The sequence below is a fragment of the Osmia bicornis genome, chromosome 2, assembly GCF_907164935.1.
Source record: "Osmia bicornis bicornis chromosome 2, iOsmBic2.1, whole genome shotgun sequence".
Classification (NCBI taxonomy): Eukaryota; Metazoa; Arthropoda; class Insecta; order Hymenoptera; family Megachilidae; genus Osmia; species Osmia bicornis.
Window position 1 is genome coordinate 5,228,735 of NC_060217.1, and position 20,548 is coordinate 5,249,282.

Sequence of the window (20,548 nt, forward strand, 5' to 3'; positions counted from 1 at the left end):
GCTCGGCGAGAAAGCGGTCGAACGGCAAATTTGCTCGATTAAGCTGTGTAACGACTAAAGGCCAAGCATCATTTATCCCATTAAAGGGCCACGAGGGAGAATGGGTGCTTTAGAAATTCCGACGGCTTCCAGGTTTACCAAACACAAAGGACGGCCGTATTTTAGGGCTGGCCCTAAGTGCTCGTGCTCGATCCTCCCTTCTGCTCTAAAAACTTAACTCTACAGCCATTCTTTTCCTACCCCCTTGTTCCTTCGTCATCGTCTTACGTATTTTCCTTTATTTACATAATATGATTAATTACTCCGGACACGTTTCAACGTTTCAAGCATAATTTATTTCTTCTACTAGGAAATGTCAAAACTGTCCTCTTCTTTCATTAGGACATTCTACTCGCGATTCATCATTTATTTTTAAACATTTGCAAGAAAATTTAGAAATGGCACTTTTTATTACTCGTGCAAGTTCCTTTTGCATATTCGATCGAGGGTTCCGTAGGTTCGCGTGCAACAGAACTTTGCGTGTATACGCAAAGAGGGCAAAAAGGGTCGAAAGAATGCCCGGCACTCGAAATCCGTCGCTTAACCCGACATTCCATCGATCAATTCTAAAACTTTGAAATATTTGCACATGCCACGCGAACGTGCTGCTAGTCGGCGAGAAAGAAAGAGAGAGAAAGTAGGAGGCATGAGCTTCTCGAGTGTTCTTGTGCACGAGAAGACCGCTGCTGCACATTGCATCCGCCCGTGCAAGCCACGCTCTATCTGTCACCTGTTATAATTTTGCAATCTGCCGTACGGCTCGACGATGCAGACCGAGGCCAGACAATATCGCGCCCGTTTCGCCATTAACATTTTCACTGCTAAGTTTAATCGACTCCGTAAACTCCGAAAATTTCGTAACTGAAATTTTATTTTTCATCAATTTAAATGGGCAGCAAGTTCCAGTGAAAATTCATACGTTACCCAAATATAGCTATCGATCGTTTCTTAATACTTTACGTACAAAGCGGGCAACAATGGTGAAATAAAATGTCCCTCTATCTTGTATCGTGTCCAACAAAGAGAAAGAAATAATACAACCGGTATTTGTACTTTGCACAAAAGGATATCGTTTTTGTGTAAGAAGGAGTCTCGTTTAGATTCTCGTAAACACTGTTGCAAGTTGCACCGTAATACCCGTCAATTTGCCACAATTTGTTACAACCCCTTTCGTGCGTGTACACAATGCCATGCGTGTTCGAATTGGAGTAATTTGCTCGGTACGTATATAATTGCTGAAGGAACATCAGGGTTGCAGAACGCGGCACGTGTTGCAATCTGTCGTCGCCCCCGTTCGATTGAGATCAACTTTTTGTGAGTGTGGACAATGGGATCGCTTGAAAAGAGAAGCGAACGAAGTAGCAATAATATAAGTATTTACTTTACACGCGAAAGAGAAACGAAATCATATGGTAACAATTTTATAATGCTACTTTTTTTTCTAAATTCAGGGCCGGCCCCGAGATTTCGAGGGTCCGATGCGAGCTCCGAAAACGGATCTCTATACATATATGACATAAAAAAAGTACCTCAAATAAAATTGATAAAATTAACATTCTTAGACGCAAAATCGTCAATTAAGAAGCCTTTTTCAATGGATAACAAAGCCAAACCATTTAACCTTTCTTGTGACGTGGGTGCATATGGATCGTACTTATAAATTTAAAATGGCGTGCATATATCAATAATACTTACCGGTCTTATGGGAGCCCTGGACCTTGGGGGGCCCTAGGTGACCGCCTAGTCTGTCTAGGCCCAGGGCCGGCCCTGTCTAAATTGAACTTTACAATAGCGATCTTTTGAATAGCGAATAGTGCATGAATAAGGTTGAATAGTATTTAACCCAGACCTACGTTCGCCGTTCGAGTAAGACATAACGAAAGGATTAGTGGACTATTACGAAGAATAGTATTCACAGACGGGGTAGCTCACTAATCCGCATGCACTTGCACTTTGACGGCCGGTGTCACATACATGTAGCCTTTCACCTTTCAAGTACAACTCTATCACATAATATCACGTAGGTTGTAGGTTCCACGCAGCTGACGGCCGTCAATGTGTTAACGAACGAGTAAAATGTATATAAAGTAAAAAATAAAAATAAAATTTGTCACTGACCTGCTATACCGAAGAGAGTGTAGGAGAGGATGAGTAAAGTGGCGAGGTAGGGCGGGATCCTGCATCCTCTCGTCATGGCAGTGACGGTGGCAGGGTTGTCGGTGGTGGTCCTACCATCCGAGTGGTGCTCGCTAGTCCGAACGATACGATCGTTCGTATCCTCGCGATCGCGATGCGTTCTATCGTCCTGTAACCGTTGATGAAGATCACGCAGATGAGGATGATGATGAAGGTGATGGAACTGGTGGATGTCTCGATGAGACGGATGAGCGGCAGCGGCAGAAGCAGAAGCAGCAGCAGCAGCAGCATCGGTGGCAGTTTGATCCTGGCAGGTAACCTCATCGTCGGCTTCCTCGTCGACGACGAGCTCGGTGCTAGCGACACTGTCCCTTCGTTGGTGACATCGGTGACGCTGCTGACACTGGTGACGATGATGACTATGGCGACGGTGGATATGATGGAGGTGATGACGACGGTGGTGGTAGTTGGTGGTACTGCTGTCGCCGCAGCAGACCTCGCCATCCGCCACCGGTGAACTAACCTCCTCGATCGTGCTCGCTGCTCCTACAGCTTCGCATCCGACTACTCCCCTTCCTTCACCACGTCCCTCGTCGGCCACCTCGTCTCCCACCCCCGCTGCTTCTACTGTTTCTTCAACGGCACGAGCTCCACCACCTGGCCCACAACTTCGCCGCACGTGCCGCCGCCTCCCTGTAACCAAATATCCGACCGGTCGCCCGTTTACAGTGTGTTTTATCTCGGCCGGTCTCTACTTGATCTAGCCGGCTGATCCACGCACACATACCCAGACGTCTACTACAGAACCGGGGGTAGTTAAACACACCGTGGCAACCGGCCACGCGCGACCCTACGCAACCGAATAATACCATCCTTGGTCCCGAGTAAATCCTGGCCCGTTGCATTAGGGAAGCGTGAAATTTCAGAGATTAACCCCCCCACCCCCTGTTATTGTTAAAATTAGCGTAACTTATTAAATATTTGATATTTTCGAGAATGGTTTTTAGAATCGAAAGCTCCGTACTCTACATACATTGCGACACTAAAATATCCCCCGATTAACCCTTCGTGATACTGAACGATATTAATTCGACACGGATACTTTATGCTGAATATGTATATATCTTTCTCGGTGTACATAACAAATTACGTCTGTTAACGTTTCCTATGCACGCGATTAATTTTCACAAATTTCCTCGACCTCGATACACGTTCTATTTCCAAGCGACCAACGTCGCTCCTCGTTAACACGTTGTACGCCATGAGGGTCACCGATGGCTGGAATCGCAAATCCATCATGACCGAGTAACCCGAGGGGAAATAATTAACAACATTCTATTACGCGTCTTACTACTGACAGGCGTTTTCACTGCGGTATTTTATAAAATGTGCACGGAAATGATTAATCGGCAGATAAAGCTGGGCAATATGCTTTCCAACAACGGAAGAGACGTCGGGAAAGGAGGCTGGTGGAACATCTAAATGTCGAGGGGTAAATATTGTTCGAAGGATAGCAGCACAGCTTCGAGGCTTGTCGCCTTTCTGTACACTAGTGGGTGGTATGTAAACCAGAATACAGCCACGCGAACGCGATACTTTTGTGTGCAAAGGACCAACACAGGGCAGCGTTTCCACAAAATGCAAGCTTTTCCTTGTTAGTCCCGCAAAAGCATTGTGCGTGTCCCTGGCACGGCTAGAGAAGCCGTGGCATTGTGCCGGTTATGTTTGGAGGTAAAATATTTGCCACGAGAAGAAATTGTTTTCAGCCACGGGTCCTTTAAAACCATCTGCCTACCGGCGTCGATTATTCCTCCTGATTGGATCAGGTTCCAGCTTGCTTCTATCTAGTGCTCGTTTCCGCTTTTCGCGATATTTTTCAACGTTTTAACGTGTCAACAAAATCAACAATTTATAAACTGGATTTTAATTAAAAAAAAAAGGGGGAAGATACACGCAAGTATCATTGTACTAACAATGCTTTTATTATTTCTGCTTTAAAGAAAATTAATCCCAACGATTATTATCGCGCAGCAGGTGCGACAGCGAAAGGGTTAAAAGCAAGGAAATTAAACCGCTGATCGCGCCGACAACCATAACAACGTAGATTGCTCATAAAACACAGGTCGCGTAAAGATAACGTGACATGGTAGCCTTACAATAAAAGATATCATTTTATTCGTACAAGTTTCCTTGACAAATTGCTCGCTTCAGAAAAAGAAAAAAAATGAAACTCTGATAGAATGGATATACCTGTTTGAAAATGAATCTTGAAGATAAAGATTCTTCGTGTTCATCGAGAACTCGATCTCGAGCGCGAGTCCCGATCGCGTCGACAGATAGAATCTCAACCGGAATTGTTTTTCAGAAGACATTCCAGATTTCACAACGACCTTGTCCCACTAATAGCCGTGTCGTAAGCAGTGCACGATATCGTTGGCGACAAGGATCGGGTTAATTGGCGTTCATATTACTCTCAGGGTTTTCAAACTCATTTAACCCTTTCACACGTTTATCAAAGCAATTTTGATCATTTATTAATTTGTTATCGATTCAAGGTCGATACAATTATTCGCTTGAAAATTCTACCACTGCAGACGTCATTTCCGTGAAAGGGTTAACAAAGATATCCACGTAATAACGTGTCATGATTCATCGAACGGACGTGTACAACGTTCTACTGGGAAATTAGCAGCGTTAAGTACAGCAATTTTCACGGAACTGGAGAGTCGGTGATCTCGTTCGATTAGCATATTAGACGTGGCGCACAAAACCTCGACGCTTTGCGTCAAATATGACGTCAATCGTCGTTGAAACATTCACACCTGTCCGCGTCGTGTATCTCGAGAACACCAGCAACGGGAATTAACGGCCAAGTCCTTTTGACGAGCGCGGACCTCAAAGAAATCGTGTACCTTCGATTTGCATAATAACGAGTGCTAGACTTTGATTATTCCGGTTTATATACAATCCTATGTAGGGCACGGAATGCGTTTCTCTATGGATCTATTCATTGCACGGTGTCTTTGAACGTGAATCTGGAATTTTGATTGTTCCGCCCGGGAATAAAAGTCAAAGGAATAGAAAGTATCACAAAAGATTGAAAAAAAGAAAAAAACACGCCTTCTTTTTCAATAGGATGAAAAGACTGTTAAATGATGGAGTAATTAAATTCTGTTGTGTTTCACAATGATATGTTTGAAAAAAATTCTGATGACGATGGATCATGGTGAACGGAAGTTACGGTAAAGTGCGTGCAATTAGAAAATAACCTAAATTCAAGGCGGTTCGCGATTCGTGGCGAGTACGATCTCGTCAGGAAGACGAAGAGCAGAGCGGGCTGGAAGCATTTAACGACGCGTCGACGAGGGAAATGATCAATTATAAAGAGCAGACCACGTGGGCCGTACTTTAAGTCACCGGCCGCTGCGATGCAGCTGTCTTTGTCACCTAGCTAAAACGAATCTCATCTCTTGGACTCTTTGAAAATTTTTCATTTTCAAACTAAACATTTTATGACAGATGTTAGTAATATTACGTGTGTAAAATTACAAAATTTTGTTACGTGTAACAAGAGTTTTTAAGACTGAGCAGCTGTGTAAGTAGTACACGTCACTAGTCAGACTCGTTATGCACTCTCAATGGGTTAGTGACTTCAACGCCCGCAAAGGACACAGACTGACAGCAATGTTTCCATCAGCGACATTCTTGAACCGTTCGCAGATCGCGCTCACCGAATGCAACCATGTTTGACATTTGTATCCTATTTGGAGATGAAAATTGCGAAGAAATAAACTGATTTTGCTTGGATTTCTAAAACGACTTTCCTTACATTCCAATCTCAAAAAGTACTTCTATTGTTTTAAGAGGATTTATGTCATACATTTATAATCTTATCACGACAAACAATGATATCTACCTCGTTGAATTTGAAGTATCATCATTTTTTTCGTGGCTAAAGAATTGGTTCGATAGAAAATTCGAGTTACGAATAATATTTTATCGAAAAATTGATTTACTCGCCCTAGCAGAGAGCAGCGAAGTGTCAATAAACGCGACAAATCGTGTCGTCACCGGTCTGCAATGCGTTAATACCACAAACTGACGACTCGAGGACAGTGTCGAGTACGCGTGCACTCGCGGCGAGTTCCAGCGAGAAAAATTAACCGGACGTCACTTGATAAGTGTATATGTTATAATTAATGGTAAACATGAACAAAGCTTATCAAAATGAAGTTAAATAAACATTTGCTACTTAATGGATTCAAATATCGAGGGAATATCGATTCGTATCTCACGCTCGTTATGTAAACCGCGTAATTACGGTTCTTTTTATAAACAAGCCTGGCGTCGCGACGACGGGTAACTCGTAAATCAGATAGACAGACATATTCATTGGTGCACATACAAAAAAAAAAGGAAAATCAGCGTGGAGCATTGTTTGCAAGGATATACTAGTTGCGTAAACGCGTATCCGCTTTCGTTCTATGGAAAGGATTTATACATGTATACATATTACGACGTTCTAGAAACGATATCCATCCTGTCATCCAAGCGACAGATAGCTAATTCCAGGGTATTCAATTGCCATCGCAAAAATTTTCACTGATCGCTAATTTCTATCGAATGCGTGTTGGAGGTGATCAGTACTCTACCACTCGCACACTAACCTTGACTGTTTCTATAAAAAAAAAAAAAAAGACTCTACCAAAATTAACCAACAGTAATTTTCATTCCATCAGATAAAGCAACGGAGAAAAAAAATTGATCGAAGGGTTCTAGTTCTGGCCAAGCTGTTTCGAATTCAACAGTCGGGGGTGGAGATTACCAGGGACTAGAGGGATTCGAGACTGGCCCAGACACGATATTTCCCTCTTATTCCCTCCAGCATAGACAGGAGGGTTTTTTCAAACACTCGCGCAACATACAACTCGGACTTATGAATTTCCGTGTTTAAACGAGGCGCAGCTGATACCAGACCGGTCCCGGAAGGACCAGCAGCAGCAGCAGCAGGCATCTCTCCATCGGAAAATTCTTTTTCTCTTTCTCTCCCCTAAGGTTGCAGCTTTTAGGAGGCACGTGACCAGAGACACGCCCAAAATTTCTTGTTATAATTCGAGAATCGTTGCCGAGCTAGCTGTCTCGATACATTTTGTCCGCTCTGCAAGAGGGTTGGTCCTCTTCTTTTCGATCGAGCCAGATCGGATTCTCTTTTCAGTAGACCGCGCCTCTGAATCTATGAATCGCTTAACAAATTAGGGGCTCGTCGTGCAGACGCGTTCACTCGTCAACTACAAGGGCTGTTTTCTTCTTTCTTCATAACATGTTCTGGAGCAGGGGTCGATAAACTCCTTTTTTACTTATAAAGAGCTAGATATTAGATGTTTTTAGATTTTCCAAGGCAAAAGGGAAAATTGAAATTCTTCTCAGGGTAGTTTAATTCTATGTAACGTTCAGGGCAGCTGGTTAGGTCGCGAGGGTGGCAACAGAATCTCTAGGTGGCATCTTTGAGAGTTGCACGCTTTCAATCGATTCTCCTATTGAATAAAGCAATCGAAATTGGAATCTCTAGGGATAACTGCTCCCCTGTGTGTCCCGTGGTGAACGAATGTTTGCTTGGTAGCAATAGAGATCCTGCCACGTCATTTTACCATCGCAACTATCGAGATTCCTGATTGCATTTGAACGATTGAAGTGGTTCGAAGGTAACTTTCCACAAAAGCAAAGCTTCGTATTTTTGCATAAGGAATTGGCTCACTTTCAGCTGGACCACGATCTTCGATACGTCCTGTGCAGTACGCACAATGCATAGCCGGCGAAACGAAAGGAGCAGACGGGAGAGAAAGAAATCGTGTATATTTTCATAATCTTTCGTAGGATTTGGCTCGAGCCACCGGTTCATGGAGCCATACACGCATATGCCCCCGTAGAAAAGCGTGGATCGCACATGCTTGGGGCACGTCCCATTCAGACGGTCGCAGCTGCCGAACTCGTGGGACACGTCGGCAGGCACGCGCCTCTTGCCTCCATAACCTGTTTTCAAAATTTCGCTCCCCTTTGGAGCGAGGGCTCAAGGAGACCCCATTTCTCCCTTCTATTCTATCCCTCTTCCCTATTTCTTCCTTTTCTCTATCGTTACTCGTTTTCTCTTGACTTTCTGTAACTCCCGAACGGGATGGATCTCTCTTCTTCATTTTCGTTGCTCGTAAATCGCAAATTCATAGAATGCTTCGCCCGGCCAACAAGCTAATTAACCGAATAACTCTAGAGCGCAAGGGCTGGCGCGAGTCGGAAATTGCTTGGAATCCGACGCTAGACACAATTAAGCATCGGTGCAATTAAGCATTCGCGTGTCTGAACAGGCTCGATGATGCGGCACTACGAGAAGAGCGTTTCAAGAGGGCGTACAAGCACCTCTTGTCTCGGGATGCCCTCAGCTGTCGACCGGGAGGAACGTCGTCGATGCTTAAATACCCTCGAGTGGTGCTTTTTAATTATCCTCTCTCGGTCCCTCTGTGTTCCACGTCCGTTCTTTCGCTCTCTGCCGACTGCATTATCTTTACGGACGTGGCAAGGACGAGTAGTAGTATGTATGTTGGAGGAACGTTGAACGGAATCGCGGCCCGATTTGCATTCGTCCGTCGTCTTTGGGGGTGAGCAGACAAGCAGCTGCTCCGTTCTCGCTTTGCTTCGAAATCTCCTTCACCCCATACCACCACCATCCCTCGATTTCTTCATTCTGTTTCTTAGTTTCTTCCCATGGACATCGTTCGGACGTTATTTTTTCAACTTATACGAAATAAGGACAAACACGATTAAGCAATCTAAAGGAGATATAACCAACTGGTTATGGCTATTCTTCATATACGAAAACGAGAAGGGAACAGCCGGCTCGGACAGATGGCGGATGGATCCGAGACGCCACGATACCATCGACAGAAATCGATGGCAGCCTCATCAGTATCCTCGTTTATTATACTAATTTTCACGCCGTGGCACGAGCTTTCAACGCGTCCGTCATAATTTCTGTACGCCGATTACGATCTTTCAGGAAACCTACACCCTACTCAATTTTTAAATCGATTCCTATCTTCCTACTTATTATACCAGTCGAATTGGGTTATTAATTTCATAAGCAATTAACTATTTATGAGCAATCAGGGATTCGAGAACTTTTCGGAGCCTTTAATTCTCCAAATTTTTATTTTCCCTTTCGAAAGACTACGCAAAATTTAATGCACCAGTATCGAAAACTGAACGGATATTGAAAACGATACTGCTCCCTTGGGCAACGACCACCAACGATTCAAGGTGTCCCGAGGATCCTTGTCCTTAAGGACATCAACGAGGTGGCCTGCTATAGAAAAGCTTAAGAAGATCTGTGTATCAAGTGGAAAGAAGTGAAGGATCCCCCTCGGTTACAAGAAAGTACTTGAAAAAATAATCGTGAAAAGATTTTATCAAATATTCTTAGTATAATTTATCGCGGACACCCTGTATATTAAAGAAAAATTGAATTAATCCACTTGAGATTCAATTAATATCGAAGATACGAGTTTGATGCACGTTCTATGGACGATGATAGGATAAGCCTGATACATCACGCAGATTATCCCTAAGAGGGGATGCTTTACACGCCTCTTCACCGTAGGAAGATCAACGAGGTGGCCCACTAGAGAGATATAAAGAAGAAAAAGGGACGCGTCGAGAGAGGGTTGAAGAAGGGTCTGTGGCGCGTTGATGTAGAGAGGAAAAAAAAAAGAAAACATCGTTTGCGGCCAACGAACCAAAGAGGACATTTATCGTCCCATTAAGAATCGTCTGTGTTTTCCTAGCACCCTCTAATCAAATTCCAATGAAACATCAAACGCAAGCCGGTTCTATAAAAAAAAAAAGAAAGGATTTGAACGAGTCTAAACTAGTCGTTGAACCCGTCAAATTAATCTCAAGTCAAATCCATTGAAAATTAATGAGCCGAAGGGTGGTCTGATCTGGTATATTCAAATTCGTTTCATAAATTAGCAATTTGCTGCTATGTATATATTTCCCATTGTACGTTCAGGACCCCGAATTTAATGAAAGGAATTCAGGAGGCTCGAGTTCAATTCCCTGTACCAACAGTCCCTATTTCACAGAAATTCCCCCACTCTGGTAACTTATACGATTGCTTTCCTATTGAATACGTGTCTATCCGATTCAATATGTTCCTTAAATGAAATTAAACGAGAAACCCAACTGCACTCATATTCGAAAGTTTCCGTGAGCTGGACACAAAAGAGACGGAAACATTATACGTCTCTTGAGCATACGAAGATGCAGCAGCTAGGTGGCTCGCCAGAAGGGATGAAGGGTCGCAACGCGTTGATCAGAATGAGAAGGGAAGGTGTAAGAAGAAGAGAGACGGGTAGAAACGTGTATGTGTGTGCTGAGCATAGGTCGATCGATGAAGAGATAAAAAAACTTGGAGCTCTCGATAGCATAATACTGGGCCGGATAGACGAGCAGGACGTATCTTTTCCACTTGATAGGGCTCGAGGAGCCCTATGGCCAAAGGCTGGGCCCGTTCGTGTGTGCGGGCATGGGTCCAAAGAAGACGGGCTCGCACATGTTCTTCACCTCGTGCACAGGGTATTCATGGCGTGCAGCTGCCGAATGCACTTAAACGCCATTACCTGTTTTTCGCAACGCTCGCTCGTTTGCGCCTGGACACGCGCCCGATGTCGCTTCTCGTCGTGCCACTACGATACGTAGCCCGAATTCGAGGCGGGCAACTAATGCGTGCCGAAGGGCTCCAGGCATCGGCCACTCCAACGGAATAATAAGGCTTCCGGGTGTCCCTGCCTCTGCCCATCTTTTCGACGAACTTATCCTCTGATTTCGATAACTTCCTTGGATTCGCGGAACGAACATCTTACTTTTCATAGATTAATTAATTCGAGTTAGATATACCGTAGGGGCAATTTGTATTTTTTTATTTAACGCGTTCGAGACCAACGACGCACCAGGTGTGTGCTATGTTATTTATACATACGACACAACAGATGACTCACCCTGTGTATCTTGTACAGACATTTATTATTATTGGTTTGAAGTCATAATTATTTAGATGACAAAATTTATGATTAAACAGCACGAAGAATGATAGTTTCCTGCGAAAAATAGGAGCGAGACTAATGCGCCCTTCTCGAGTTCAAGGGAAACAATAAGGCTTCCATACGTACACTGTCGTAGTGGTACGTCGAACGAGAGTAAAAGGACTTATTTATTGTGCTGAAGCAATCGAGGCCTTGCTTCTGCAAATAATACAAGTTGTTGAAGAAGGTGTAATATATTTTTTACACTAATCATGAAAACCGTCCTCGATCCTTTCGACGTGTACGTACGTCATCGAAAAGAAAATGGTTACAAAGCACTGGTGACCGCAATCAGCCAGTGACACGGAACGGAAGTGAAGACTCTAGTCAAGTTTGAGTAGAAATCAGGATAGACAGAGTCATCGTCGCCTATCGGCGATGACGTAAGTAGAATCGATGACACGTTAACATCCTTTTTCTTGTCACACGGTGATACACGAGGCGTCAGCCTACAAAAATAGAGACCCTACCCACGATTCAAATATTCGGCAACAGATATTACAAAACGACAATCGTCTCGGCGCAGCGGAAAGTAGGGCGACAAAATACGCTTGGTATTGTATCCAGGTTTTTTCGACGAACTTGATTAGTATGGAGCGAGAGCCGTTTGCGGAATCCGTGATTTCCATCAATGGGTTAGGACTTTGCGTCGATGGCAATAACAGGAGAAAGAAAAAGAAAAAAGCTACAGCGTTATTGTCCGTGGAAAAACGGATTCTCTGTTTCGTGCGGAGACAATGAGTTTCTGAAAAACCAAAAGAATTCCTGCCAGCACCCATGGAAACAATAGAGATGGTTGCTTGTAGGCGCCCCTCTTTCATGCCGTATTAATTTCTCTGGCCTCTTTCGAATTGCGACATAATGAACGGCTACGGCAACTAACCACCATCGGGACTCTTATCTCTCGCCTGAAAAGGACTCTCTTCGCGTTTTCTAACGATGATTAGAGAAACTTTCTAACGGATGTCGAATTGGTTCGATGAGATCTTGCCGATCTTATGTAAGGTGTTTTACACCTATCTCTTCATTTCCTCTCTTACACTGAAACGGTTCAAATCAAACGAACACCGAAAAAGGAATGGAATTCGAAGAATTCGTTCTCTTCCCTAACCAGACACCTTTCCTCTGTCACCTTTAACTCCGAAACGATCACTACGAGGGTAATCTCATAAAAAATCCAAGCTTATCTTCGCGGAGAGGTCGGTTTCGTGTCGGCTTCGGCTTCGATCGACTCATAATTAAGAATACCAGCGTGGAGGCCGTGTTCCCAGACTAAAATGTGTACACCACTGTCGCGACTAAACTGCCCGGTGACACGAAATTCCTGTGAGCACGATCACCGATTCGAAACTACAATATCGTACACGTCTCCTGACTGGCTCTCTTAATTAACGAAAAGGATGCAAATGGGTTAATTAGTAACACGCTGAGCCGGTGCGCAACGGTACTAGATTGAAAGGCAAACTCGGTTTTCACGAAGAGGAAACGGCAATTTCGAGCAAACGCCTCGAGGAGGCATTCGGGTTATCTTGTTTGCCGTTTCTAGCCTGTATCCGTTCTGTTAAATCTCTACGATAAGCTATCGGCTTATCTCGTGGCTCAAGGATAGAAAAGCGCCACGCAACGCACCTGTCTCCTACAATTTGCTATTTGTAAGGTGTACGAGAACACTGTTCTTTTGTTGAATCGCGATAAGGGTCTCATGCAAATTTTATTCTTTTCCGAATAAAATCGAGTTCCTTCCGAAAAATTGTTCCAATATACTTGAAAATTACTTCACCTAAGATCGATGAGAAACGTTCAGATCGCCGTTTAAGCAGACGAACGATCGACGCGGCGGTAAAAAACGAAATAGGATTATCGCCAATTTTTCGTCGCGGTTTGAAAGGCATCGAAAGAGCTGACCCTTCTGGCCGAAGCATCGTGCGTATACATATACGTTTACACGTACGTGTTCCACGGTGTGTCGAATATACGAGAGCAGCTAGGTTACGGAGGAGCCCTTATGGTTGGAAGGGTATCGTTGGCAGGCGGCACATGGTCCGCATCATGATTTTCGAAGCCGCAGATGGTTCCTCCTGCGGCACACGATTATGGTTTTTTGTCAAGCATACCGGGAGCAGGCGGTAGGGCACGTTGTATTTCTCGATCAATTTTCGCCGCAAAATTGACGAGCCACCCGAGGCTCCTCGATCCAAGGTACGCACAGTGTGCCGCTGGTAAACGTGTCCGTGCACGACTTTTAATAATTTTTATCACGGCTAAATTGTTTTGACAATTATTATTTCTGTCACCTCGGTCGAATCGCCCTGATGAAAACGCGACGTGACTCGCAATGGAAGATTAACAAGCGTACAAAAGCCTCGTCAATCAAGGCAAGTGGGTTAAGGGTCGCGTCGATAAATAATTGGTCGAGGGAAAAATCACGTGGAAGGGCGGCGTTGTTTGCTCGGCTCGAAGCTACGGCTAATCGCGCAACCAAAGACGAACGGACCTAGCAAACTGACAAACGACCGCATTATGCTTCGCCATCCCGTTCCACGGTGGTGGGCCCGCGACAATGCCATACCAGCAGGACACACAACTCAAAGAAGAAAGAGAACCAGGGGGGGTGAGGGGGGCAAGAGAGAGAAACCAAAGGTAAAAGAAGAGGCGTATAGAAAAAAAAAGTAAGAGAGAGAAAAAGAAAGGAAAGCAATCTTCCTTATTTCTTCCCATCTCATCTCGTTTAGGGGCTACCCTTGTCCCCACAGGGCCACCCCCTACAGTCTGACCAATCTTGTTCAGGATGACTACCGACCAGCCAATCCTCTTATTCCGTTTCATTTGCCGATTGCCAGAGTCCGGCCAGTTTTGTACACCGTGGCTGCTTTATTATTCCTCATTGTGCGAGTAACCCAATTCAATAGCCTTAATCTACTTTTCGTGCTTTTCTCTTGCTAATCGTGGGGACCGACAATCACGATGCACCGATCGACTCTCCTTCCCTTCTTTCTCCATTCACTTGCTCTCGTAGTTGTAACGCATGCATAGGGAAAGCCAAAGAAGAATCGTTTTCTCTATTTTTTTGTTGTTGTCCTCGAAAGAACCTAACGTCTCGACGATGAAACTAACAGTACGGTTGGTAGAAACGACACAGCGTTGATAAGTTGAAAATGTAGAATAAACTTTAAAAGAAGAAAAAAGAAAATAGAACCGCATTCCTTCCAACTGCTCATCTCTGGACAGTGCTCTAACGAGCAGCAGTCTTCGTTGAAAAACCAGGCGGTACCTGGACAGCCGGTTAAGGAAAGTAAATTTCCACGATTCTCGTTGAAATAATTGTACCATAATAACGTAATCTGTCGAGGGTGCTTGTAGCAGGCCCTCCTGGTAGTTGGAATCCAATTAATTGAAAACGACCGACAAGAGGCCCACGAGGACGGTGTACCTACCGTGGGAGGGTGGGATTTAAGGTAGAGCAGTGGGTATGTTATACGGTGTATACTTAAGAACATAGATTCATCTTGATTTAAGCGTGGAAAAAGAAGCATCGAAACTGGTCGGAGAAGTCGTTGAAACTTTCGATCGGTCGATGGATATTAGCAGCGAGGGGTGGCGGCCATGCCGAGATAATTGGACGGCGGGAAAATTAAAGGGAGCCACCGCGACTCTTGACTCTTTGGAGCGAGCGGAACGAGGCGGAATAATCTGCCTTGTCTTTAAGAGATTAGGGTCCTTAAGAGGATCCATCTTGCTCCCCTTTTCTCTCTTTCTCTCTTTCGCGAGCTTTTTCGAAACACACTTTTCATACCTACCGCGATCCTTGACCAAAGTTTTTTGCTACCCTCTAACCAAACGCGAATCGTCTTTTCTGAACAAGATCAGTGAAAATTACCGTGGATCGAGACAAGTCTACGAGGTTCTTGGAAGTCCGGTTAAAAGTATTGTCTACAGCCGACGCCAGAGAAAGGATCTTAGTCCCTTAAGAACATCGTACGTATGCGAATAGAATAATTTATGGTAAATGGATGCAAACTCGGTATCGTCGCTATCGTCTATTCTCTGCTCGCGACAATCGAAAAGCGAAACCATAATTTCCTCGACTATGTTATTAACATTATCGTCCGATGGGGACGGGTCATTGCGAAGGAATTATAAGATACACATCGATAAGGATTCTCTCCACGGCTTATATGTACTTTCTGGGGTTAATATTCATGAGGACCGTTCACCCTGTGCTATCGAGCTTAATCTTCCCTCGATCGATGATCAACCGGTCGATTCCGTCCAAGAGACAGACCAGTCTCGGTCTCTTCGTTACACGAGCTAAGGATGCTTTGTATGCCGTGACTGACAATGACTCACCGAGGACGAGCTTGTTAAAACGTCTGCCTTCTTCTCGTATCCGCGCGCGCGTGTGCCACCGATTAGTATATTAATCCAAGAACCGTCTCGAGATTAATTCCCTCGATAGATGCGGCTTAATCGGATTCTCGTTCGGCCTGATGCGCGTCTCATAAATAGTTAAACTTCTAATTTAATGCATCGAGCGCAATGGGGGGTCTGTCGAAAAAGAAATTCAAGAAAATTTGAAGTAACGCAACGAAAGGGCGAAATGCGATCTTTAATCGTAAAATGAACCTGTTCAGTCGAAAGGGTTCGCACCCCATCGGTTCTGTCGTTGGGTGGTCAGCATAACCACACGGGGTATCCCCGAGTCCGATCAGAAGCCGCAGGCTCATAAATCAAACAAGCAGAAACGCCATTGACCCAGTTTGCGTTAATAGGTGTGCAGCCGGGGATACCTGTCGCCGAACTCGCCGGTGGTTTTACTATATTCCTAGTTATTTTTAGTGGACCACAGTGTGCCCCAGTGTCGCGTCTACGCGCAGTCGTTTCGTTAATCGGAAATATGGATGACTAATATGTAAAGTCGCGTCGCAACGTGCACGAGACGCGTCTCGACTGGTGTGTCTCGAAAGTACGAAAGTCTTCTCTGTAAGTCTATAAATGTAACGAGATGAAGGAGCCAGCGCAGCAGTCTGCCCTCGTGGAAGCTACAGTGCACACCAGCACGATCGATGCTGCCCGAAATCCGGGCATTTTTACCGCCAGACGCCAAAACAAACACCGCAGACTTCTAACGCCGCTGGTAGGTAAATTGCCGTGCAGTGCAGTGCCGTTGCAACGACCGTGTTTCCGGACGCTTCACGATGCACCGGCTGATTCGAATAGAAAATAGAAAATAATCTGGCATCGCGTTTCGAATCAGTTCATGGAAATGGAAGAATTTGTAATCCAAAGTCAGAACTTTAAAAGAAAAGGCAGGAAGAGTTTATTAGCTTGATGAAAAATTAAATTCGATAGACGCGAGCGAAGGTAAAGTGCAATCACCGAATCTGATCTAAGGACTCATAAATCTAATGCATTTTCATGCGCTTAACACCGCATCGCTTCTCTTTGAAATTCAAAATTATCGATCACCGAAATCTATGAACTATCCATCCTTCTTTGAACTGGACGTTCACGCAACCACCGTTAAACTACCTCGTCCCTGTCCAACGGCGTGGCTCACGGTGAATAATAAAAATATGTCTACATTAGCCATAGGCACGACAGATTTTTGCCCTTAGATAAGGAAAATTTACGAACTGGCTCTGTCGTTGCACGCACACCGTTTCTGCTGCTCCGTAACGTAAACGAAGGGCAGAGGTAAATTGCAACCGACAATGTAGAAGAGAAAAGTGGAGAAGATATTGACCGGAAAATTTATCAATTTGGTTCGATCGTTTCGGTCGGTGCAAATTGCACGAACGTGTAAACTCGACTTTACGTAAAACGGAAAAAGGAGGAAAGTCGATTAGCAAATTCCCAAGTAACGAGCCGTACGTAGCAGTAAATTAATCCTCGCGTTTTACGAGCACGTAGGATACGAAGAAACAAAATCCAACGTGCACGAGAACGAAGAAGAGTGTAACCACACGCGTACCTACACCCTGGCCAGGCCACGAAGGCCACACGCCAAATATCGATTCTCGCTAAACTCGAAATGGATATGGAAGCCTGAAGAATGTTGGAATTTTCTAGCGGCCACTGCGAGGAACCGGCATCGATAGCCTTCTTCGGACCTCGCCCATTTTTATCATCTCGCGATTTTTCCGATCCATCAGCTACTTTCTTATTAACGCGTGAAAAAGCAAAAAAGAAAGTCTAATTTGAAAATCGACCGACGAAAAGTTGCCACGAATATAAACGTCGTCGCTTTAGAGTCGAAAAGTTTGTCTTGTTTCGACGACGCGACGGATATCCTCTACCGCAGACGGAAGAATTCGACGGCCGTAAATGACCGTTGCCACAATTGCAGTTTGCGTTAACCGGAATAGCCGGCTGATATTTATACTCGAAGCGAGAACGCATCGCTGGGCGGCTTTAACCCTTTTGCCGCCGGAGATTCCGACATGAATTGTAGACATCGGATTTGTACCAGTATATTTCACATTCTTCCACGAATAACGTTAAAATCGTTCCTTATAAAACGGGCAACTGTAATTACCCTTGGTAGCAACAAATTCTAAAATTAGTTGCATTTTTCCTAGTCCATACAAGCGATAAAACGATGATAAATCAAACACCATGGAACAGCGCATTTCACGGAGAATAAATGGACATTTACGACCAGAGGTTCGAAAGATTCTATTCGCGATTAGAATAGGATGATAACGATAACCGTTGGTTTTCCAAACCCGTGGAAAATTACTGGATTAAATGAGACAGGGGAGATATGTAGTCGGAAATGGGACATCGATGAACGGAGCAGGGATACGCGATAAGAAAACCATCCTCAATTATCCAATGTGCCCATCATCGATCCGCACCGCTATAATCGAGCGATTATAGGAATCAAGAATCTCTCGCGATTTCTCGTCCTCGAATTGGCCTCGCTCGACTACGGATTTAAAGACACTCGATACGAGATAACGTTTATCTACGCTTCTGTAAGCCGCAGGAAAGCCCGAAATACCTTGTTCCCGAAGGGGACGCTGCGTTTGATGGGAAAGGTGTTAACTCGAAGGCATATGAATGGCTTCTTCGCGCTTGTGCGATGCGATAAAAGCTTATCTTCCATGCAAAACGACAATCTAATTCAATTCGATTCAATTTATCTCGAAAATTAACAAGCTGAATCCCTTTCGTAGAAGAAAAAAGGAAATTATTACAGCAAGCAGAGAGGGATAATCAGAAGCGGGTAACAAATAGTAATTAAGCACCGAGTCGCTTTTGATCGGTAACGAGGCTCGTTCGAGCGCGATCAATCGGGATTTAATCCGCTTACGCGTGTAACCGACGAACGTGGCCGATAATTACGTTAAACGCGAATCAGCTCGAAAAGGCATCGATGGCTGGATAATTGCGCATCGATCGGAAGACGCTATTCGTCATATTTGAAGGCGTAAAGGAGGTGCAAATTGCTCGGTTAAACGGGGTCTGGACAATAACGGCGCCAAGGTGCAATAGGTCAGGCGCTTGCAATAAAACAGGATGATATCATCGTTGATCGGACGTGTGCCGCTAGGCATGCTAATTTCACCGGCAATTTAACCAGCGCCGTTTGGTGTCGCCTGATGCCACGAGCCTCTCCGCCGATCGAATTTCGGAGCAGCCGGAGCGATCTGGAGAGGATCAAACGAGGCGAGAGCGGAATCGAGATGAATCGATGCAAGCAAATACTACTTGGTAGCGATAAAAAAAAAAAATTGAATTCGTCGGTGACGATCTTTATTAGTAGGTTGACGAAAAGGAAGCTGGGGGAGGAGAAACGAGCCACGACGCGAACCAAGTCAAAGTCGAGGATGAGTGCATTGCTATCTCTTACGCACGCAGGCAGAAACGCAAACCGGTGGTGCACATGGGAGTCCGCCGGTATAATATTACAGGGCTCGAGGCACTAGGACTCTACTCCTGGGTGTTCGTCGCTCCGTTTCCTATACCGGGTGGCTTCGATCGATCGCGCGCCACAGCCACACCAGCGAATATCGATTTCGCCTTTGTTGCTTGTTCGAGCGTGCTTGTTCCACGCTTCGATCGCCGTTCGAGCTATCCGCTGATCAATAACAGCCCTGGCTCGGGCTACATACAACACGGCTCACTTCGTGCACCGGTTACTGAAACGGACATCGGACCCTCCTTATGAACCGGTGCATTCTTTCAAGAAAATAAGCCGACATTTCAAAAGACAGTATTTCGTTTATCAAAACTATTTTTAACTATTGAAGATTGAGAAACTCGTTCGAATTTGAGTGGGTCACACGGGAGCTACAGTCATAGACTCGTAAAGAAGATACTTCAGAAGATACGTTTTGTTAATCTAACCGTTCAGAATCGCGAGAAATTAGGCAACAGAGGGTCCTTTCGTCTCGGTATGGTCCCTCTACAAAGGATGTTCAACGACATTCAAGTGAGAATTTAAAGATTTCTCAAGCTAACCTCCCATTGATGAGGTGTTCGAATACCTCAACTTCCCATAGAGTCGCGCACGGACCTGCAGGCGAAGGTGTTCGTTTCCCTTCTGAACGAAGCTGAATAAAAACGCGACCACCAAGATAGAGAGCGAGCAACCTCGAGACGAAACGACGAGCAAACAGTCTATTCTGTCCTGTTTACCCGGCAGAAGGGCGCGATTCGCCACGCGACACCCGGTATAACGAGCAGCAGTCGAAACTAGAGAGCGAGAGAGAGAGGCATAGGGTGGGCGGTCGACGCAAAGGGGACAAGAGGGTACGGAAGAGAGACGCGCCAAGGAGAAAGAAGGGAGAAAGGAGGGAAAAAGGGTGCGTAGAGGAAGCAGAAGCAAAAGGTATACAGAGTGTCTCGTGCAATTGGGCCAAGCTACGAAGATGACCTGAAAATCATTGAAATGACTTCATTTACAAAGCCGACACCTCGTCACGTTATGCTCCACCTAACGCTGTTTAATTTTATCTAATAAAGCAATTCTGCTCCATCTTCCAACGTTTCAGAGTTCCAACTGGAACCATTTGCACGAGACACCCAGTATTAGTAAAGGGAACGTGCGGTCTCTCTTGGCAAGGAGAGAACATAGGCAGGGGGTGGTTCCGTTCTATGGTACCCCACGAAACACCTGGCTCTCCTCCTCTGTTCCGTGTTCTCCGTCTGCCTCATGCTACCGATCTTCGTCATGTTATCCTAAACTGCATTGGCATCCCTTTGGCCGAGCGCTAAGGGCCATCTTTGCACGTCAA

At 44.9% G+C, this 20,548-nt stretch overlaps 1 protein-coding gene across 4 annotated transcripts in view; it reads right to left on the reverse strand.

The window, feature by feature from the left end:
* LOC114879158 overlaps window positions 1-20,548 on the reverse strand; it is a 39,294-nt gene that overhangs the window by 7,585 nt on the left and 11,161 nt on the right. For all 4 annotated transcript variants that reach the window (XR_003789866.2, XR_003789865.2, XM_029193817.2 and 1 more), the window contains exon 2: window positions 2,158-2,868. Coding sequence is in view for 2 of the 4 variants with exons in the window: in XM_029193817.2 (XP_029049650.1) it covers window positions 2,158-2,868 (711 nt within the window). In the remaining 2 variants the exon portion in view is untranslated. The remainder of the gene's footprint in view (window positions 1-2,157; window positions 2,869-20,548) is intronic.